Source organism: Arachis hypogaea, chromosome 16 (assembly GCF_003086295.3).
Source record: "Arachis hypogaea cultivar Tifrunner chromosome 16, arahy.Tifrunner.gnm2.J5K5, whole genome shotgun sequence".
In the NCBI taxonomy this organism is placed as follows: Eukaryota; Viridiplantae; Streptophyta; class Magnoliopsida; order Fabales; family Fabaceae; genus Arachis; species Arachis hypogaea.
The window spans coordinates 130,095,034-130,101,041 of NC_092051.1; the positions used below are offsets into that span (position 1 = coordinate 130,095,034).

General features: G+C 34.7%; 1 protein-coding gene across 1 annotated transcript; it reads left to right on the top strand.

Annotated features, from left to right (window-relative positions):
* Positions 1-208: 208 nt before the first annotated feature.
* Positions 209-5,411, top strand: LOC112755010 (sialyltransferase-like protein 1). Its single transcript, XM_025802862.3, has 11 exons — positions 209-688; positions 805-881; positions 1,347-1,433; positions 1,524-1,601; positions 1,691-1,782; positions 1,909-2,110; positions 2,975-3,065; positions 3,625-3,683; positions 3,801-3,949; positions 4,179-4,260; positions 4,532-5,411. The coding sequence occupies exons 1-11, from the start codon at positions 562-564 to the stop codon at positions 4,922-4,924; spliced, it is 1,437 nt and encodes a 478-aa protein (XP_025658647.1). The 5' UTR covers positions 209-561; the 3' UTR covers positions 4,925-5,411.
* Positions 5,412-6,008: the final 597 nt, after the last annotated feature.

A 6,008-nucleotide genomic window follows, 5' to 3' on the forward strand; every position in this document is an offset into this window, starting at 1 on the left:
AAAACAATCTCATATTGATCTTATTAGTGGATCAAATGTTCTCAAATGGCATAGTCTTTCTATAATCAATTAAGAGGTTGCGGATTCGAATTCGAATTTCATATCTTCGGTAAAAAAAAAAAATGTTCTCATTTGCAAGACTTTAAATAGGCAATGCGTTATAATTAAATTCTTTAAAACGAATCATGTTACAAAGCCATCCCAGCTTAAACTTAATTGATTCCTCAAAAAGAAATTATAAGATCACGTTAGCAAAACACAAATAGTAGTGGCAAGCTAGTGTACTGTGTAATATTCTATTCAATATCTGGAAGGCAAGTGTATATACAGCCTGTAACAGCGTAACACTCCGTTCCACATTTCATTTATCTCCTGATCTCCTCAAGCAAGCTTGGTCGTTGTTTCAGTGTTCACGTTTTTCAGAGCCACAAAAACGTCGTCGTTTCTGGGAACACAACTTACACTGCTGCATTCCGCGAACTTCATTAGCCTTGATCTGAATCTAACCCCCATCTCTCTCTCTCTCTCTCTCTCTCTCTCTCTCTCTCTCCGTGTTTGAGTATGAGGCAGCACAAGCTGCTATCATCATCAGCGAGCAATAACAGGAGACCCAGGATTCTGTATCTGGTGTGCGCCGTTGCATTGTTCTCTCTCCTCCTCTTTGCCATTCAATCCTCTTTCTTCTCAGGTAATTAATTAATCACAATCAAACTCCCCTAATCATTGGTTAACAAATTATTCAAAATTGCGCACCCAATCCGTTGCGTGTGATTCTCAGCTTCCTCCAAATTGCACTTTTTCCAGGTTCCCTCATTTCAGATCGCAACAGGGAGCAAATTAGTGTCTTGTCAAACTTCCAGTCCAGTGTTCAGCAGTGTGTGGTAGCTACCCATTCCTTTTCTTTTATTTTCTGTCTTTTTATTCATTTTGGATTTCTTCCCCCGGTGGTCCTATGGGTTTGTTTATACTAGATTTGAAATTCAGTTGGTGTCTGTGCTGTGTTTTCTATAGCTAATTGTGGAAATGATACATTGTAGGTAATTTTTTTTTCTCCATTGAACTTTGAAAGGACTTGACAGAATAACGAGCAATTTGATAATTTTGTTACTATAGAATATCAACTTAACTGAAGACAGGCCAAACACACTTATGTGTTTCTTTTGAATAACATGATTATGATTTGTTCGTGTATAACGATTTTTGGTATTCATGGTTATGAATTGTGTCAATTTTTGAGAAACTAAAGTTCTGGGATTTACTTTTTTGTGCGGCCCGGTATATTTGTTTAGAAATTTGACTTGTTAAGTAGTATGGAAACCAATGTTGAGCTATGGAATTGAAAACAGGCTAAAAAGGGGCTTGGACTCACTGCACAAATTATTGACCACTGTAAATTGATCCTTAAATATCCTGAAGGCACCAACAGCACCTGGGTATGTCTTTTATGCTCTAATACTTCTTCTTTGATTCAATTTCCACCAATAGCAAAGTACTAACTTTTGAATCTGTTTTGATTCTTGCAGTACAATGCACAGTTTAAACACTTTGAACCTTTGGAGTACAAATTTGATGTGTGCGAGTCAATCTTGTTGTGGGAACAGGTGAACCACCATTCTTTTATCACTGTGTTTTAAGTTGCTTCTTTTCAGTGTGATTCTGTACTTAGTACTGATATGTTGAGGTATGGCAGTACCGTAACATGACCACAATTCTAACCCGAGAATATCTAGATGTTCGTCCTGATGGCTGGGTAGATTATGCTCCACAAAGAATTGCTCAATTGTATGAACCTTAATCTTCTTCTCCTTCTTGTTTGTGACTACTATAAATGTCTATTTCATTATTTATGCTTATTCACTGCAAGCATCTTGCTATGAAGCAAGTCTAATTTCAGTTTTCTTCTTATAGGGGGGCCAAAAAGTGCTACAATAAGACTCTCTGCGAAGAGAACCTCAATATACTATTACCAGCAAAACCACCTTTTCATCCACGACAGTTTCGTACTTGTGCTGTTGTTGGAAATTCTGGAGATCTTCTGAAGACAGAGTTTGGTGAAGAAATTGACAGCCATGATGCTGTTTTCCGTGATAATGAGGCCCCTGTTAATGAGGTATACTTCTATCAACTCATCAATTACAATTCTGACGTTATGTGATAGGATAGATGATAAGAAAAAAAAGAAGGATAAACAAGACATGAATTGAAATTGAATAAGAAAGATACATTAAAATTGAAATACAAATAAAATGGATAGATTGAAATTGAATACAAAGAGAATCACTCTACTTTCTAGCCAATTTCTTGATGCAACAAGAAAGAGACTCCTTAACCTAACTTGTCCACGCCATAGTTTGGGGATTGAATCGAAGGGACTCCTCAACCTTCTATCCAATTCTCCGATGCAATGAGGGACTCACTCAACCTCACTTGTTCACATCATGGTTTTATCACTAAACCAAAAGGGGGTTTTCAAACCTCTAATTACTGAATACTACGATTACAATAGTTTATGAGATATTTATAACCTCTTATTAGGTTAAAACAAGGAAAACCTTAAGCTCACGAACACAAAGCCCAATCTAGTAACTAAATAAACAAAATTAAAATACATCAAATTAAATTGAACATTCTAAAAATATAAACTATTAACTTCTAAATAATATTTGAACTCTTCATATTACGAACATTTGAAGCACGTATCAATAGAGCTTCTAGTGGTTTTTTTATTTAGTATTGTCTCTTACCAAAAGTTTAGCTTTTGCATGTCTTGATATCCAGATCCTTTATCTTTGGATAAATGAGACTGATCACCAGCTAATGCAAGCTCAATAATTATTCTTCTATTACAGTACAAGATGCAATAGTGATTAAGAGCATCAAATTCATTGGTTTACTGTTTTAATTAAGGCTCTGAACTACATAGGGGGAAAATGATTTTTCAAACACTTATTTTGTCTGTCTTTGAATTGTGCAGAAATATGCCAAGTATGTTGGTCTTAAGAGGGATTTCCGTCTAGTTGTAAGGGGTGCTGCTCGTAACATGGTCCCTATTCTAAATGGATCTGGTGAGTTATTATTTATGAGTTATTTTAACAAAAATATCAAACGTTTATTGAAATTAGTATTTTAAATGTCAGGTGATATTAGTTAAATGGGTATATGTTCACAATCCTAGATTTACAAATGGCTACTTTGTCATTTCTGTGTGCTATGTTGCTTATCCTCATCTTTTGTTGCCTAATCCTTTAATACAAACTATACTTTCCATTATTATTTAAATTATTCTACACACAGATTAATCTATTAGAAAGCAAAAGGTAGTTAGTGAATAAGTTAAAAAATAACAAAAATTATATTGTGATAAGCCTGTTATATTAGATTCTTTTAATTGTGTTGAAGAATTAATTTATTAATATAATACGCCATTACACCTAAGCAGTTGGTCTAACTGTCTAACTTAGACGTTTTTGTGGATCAACTGGGAGACAGTTTCTCAATAACTAGGAGCCAGAAATCTGGAACTTACAGTGCACTCATTGATATTTTAATCCCCTTTTTCTCCTTGCATGTGTGAGTTCTTGAGTTGTATAAGATCAGAGGATTAAAGTTGTTGCTCTTCTGCAGATGACGAGATATTGATAATAAAAAGTCTAACGCACAGAGAAATCAATGCCATTATAAAGGTGAAAATCTGTTCTTCACTTAATGCTTTTGGTCTATAAGCCTGCTACAGACAGCAGAAGCTCAATTATCGGAACAAGTTTATCAACATTCTTTTGACCCCCTTTTTTTTATGGCAGACTATTCCAAATCCAGTCTATCTATTCCAAGGGATTGTACTACGTCGAGGTGCCAAAGGAACTGGGATGAAATCCATTGAGTTAGCACTCTCAATGTGTGATATTGTTGATATATATGGTTTCACTGTTGATCCAGGATACACTGAATGGTGGGTTTCTCTATCTGGATTTTGGTTTGGTTTAGACAATATGGATTTTATGTTTTTTAGTCTTTGTGATAGTTTCTAGAGTATTCATACACATGCTGCTCTTGAATAGATTTCCCCATTGATACCCCAAAACTTTGCTTATTATTATTTTTTTCCCCTTATTTAATGTAAGTCTGCAATGCCAATGGGTCTTTTTTCTTTTCTTTTTTGTGATTTTCTTTATCTACAGGACAAGATACTTTTCTGCTCCAAGGAAAGGACACAATCCACTTCAGGGTAGAGCATACTACCAACTTCTTGAATGCCTTGGGGTATGTCTTTTCTTTAGATAAAATCTACTTAGTATATTTTTATGGGTGTTGCTAATATGTGTCTTATGGACACATTTAAGAGTACCACAAAAGGAAACATTTGACTAAAAAATTTTGAAAAATAAAATTTTTTACATTTGCAATGCATTGAATACATCAAAAACCTAATGTTTCTATTTATACTCTTAACATATGCCTTAGCGCTCATTTTGGCTACATCCTATTATTAACTTTTCCTTTTTCAAGTTTTGACACATGGTTTAATTTTCAGTTAATAAGGATTCATTCCCCCATGAGATCAATGCGGAAGCAAGACTGGTCAGATGTGCCAAGTAGAGAAATGATTAGCCAAGCACATGCAGCAGCAAAACAATTGAAGCTGAGTCAATCCAATCAAGCTGGCGACTTAGGGCAGTTTGGCAGTTGCAAGGTGTGGGGTGATGTGGACCCCAAAAAAATGGGACCCGTATCAGGATCTCCGGACATGAGTGATGTAAGGAAGAAATCAAATTATAATAAATGGGAAGTCATGCCTTTTAAGAGTTTGAGGAATGAAGCACAGGATCACTATATCCAGATGCAAGGGGTGTCTCTGTATAAAATGGATGGCAATAGATTGGATGATCTTGTGTGTGTGAGACATCCCTTAAAATCTGATGTGTAGATGGTGTCTCCCTACTAAGGTTCTTTCTGATCATTGGCCCAACTATTTTCTAAATGGAATATGGGATGAAGTTACCTTCTATGGCCTGCTTTGTATATTTCCACAGTAGTTCATTTTTTTTCTGCACAAATTCTGCAGCTATCAGAGAGAAGCTAGAATACCAAATCCATGAAGGGAATCCGTATGTATGATTTCATTGACTTTAATATTTTATACTAGAAAGTGATTTATTGTAGGGGATAGGGATTAGAGATCACAACATAGGAATTTTGACTACAGAAGTTTGTTGTGCTTCCTTTTGTGATTCTGGTGAGTTCGAAATGGAATGCTCTTAATAGTGCAATAGATGTCTCATCTATTAATATTTGGTTGGTCTTAGAGGTATCTGTAAACATATCACTGTAATGATCAACAATCCTAGAAAAATGTTGGTCTGATGTTTTGAACTAGTTTTACACGACATTAAAATTACATTTTGGAGTTAAAATTCTTTGGTTATTTTTATTTTTACTTTCTTCTCTTTTGGAAAAGCTCTCATGCTACTGCCAACTTAATGGATTTTGTTCCCGTGAGGCTTGATCTTTGCTGAATGTACTTGTTCATCTTGTTCTGAAGTGGTATTCTTATTCTATTATTAAGCCTTCATTTTTGTGTGAGGTCCAAATTAGTTGGATCTTATACTTAATACAATAGTAGAAGGGAGTGGATCTGACTTAGTATAGGAGGAAGAGTAAGTACAAAATTATTTCATGGTTTCTTGGATTACGACTAAAGTTAATATGGTTCTCTGTCCCAAAAAAAAAGTTAATATGGTTATGCACGAAATTCGAAACGAGAACATAATCTTTGAAGAGAGTATAGAGTATAGTTGATAACTTGGATATCATGATTTTTATTCGTTGAAGAATGTCATTGTGCTGCTGTATTTATTGTTTCTATCTGAATGTAACATATGGTAACATAACATTTCTGAATATAAGAGGTTAGTACGAAAAAACACAGGATAAGAGATTCTTTTTTAATGCTTATAAACATGGGAATCCAATTTCTCGTAAGAAAAAAAAATCTGAATATATGGTAACAT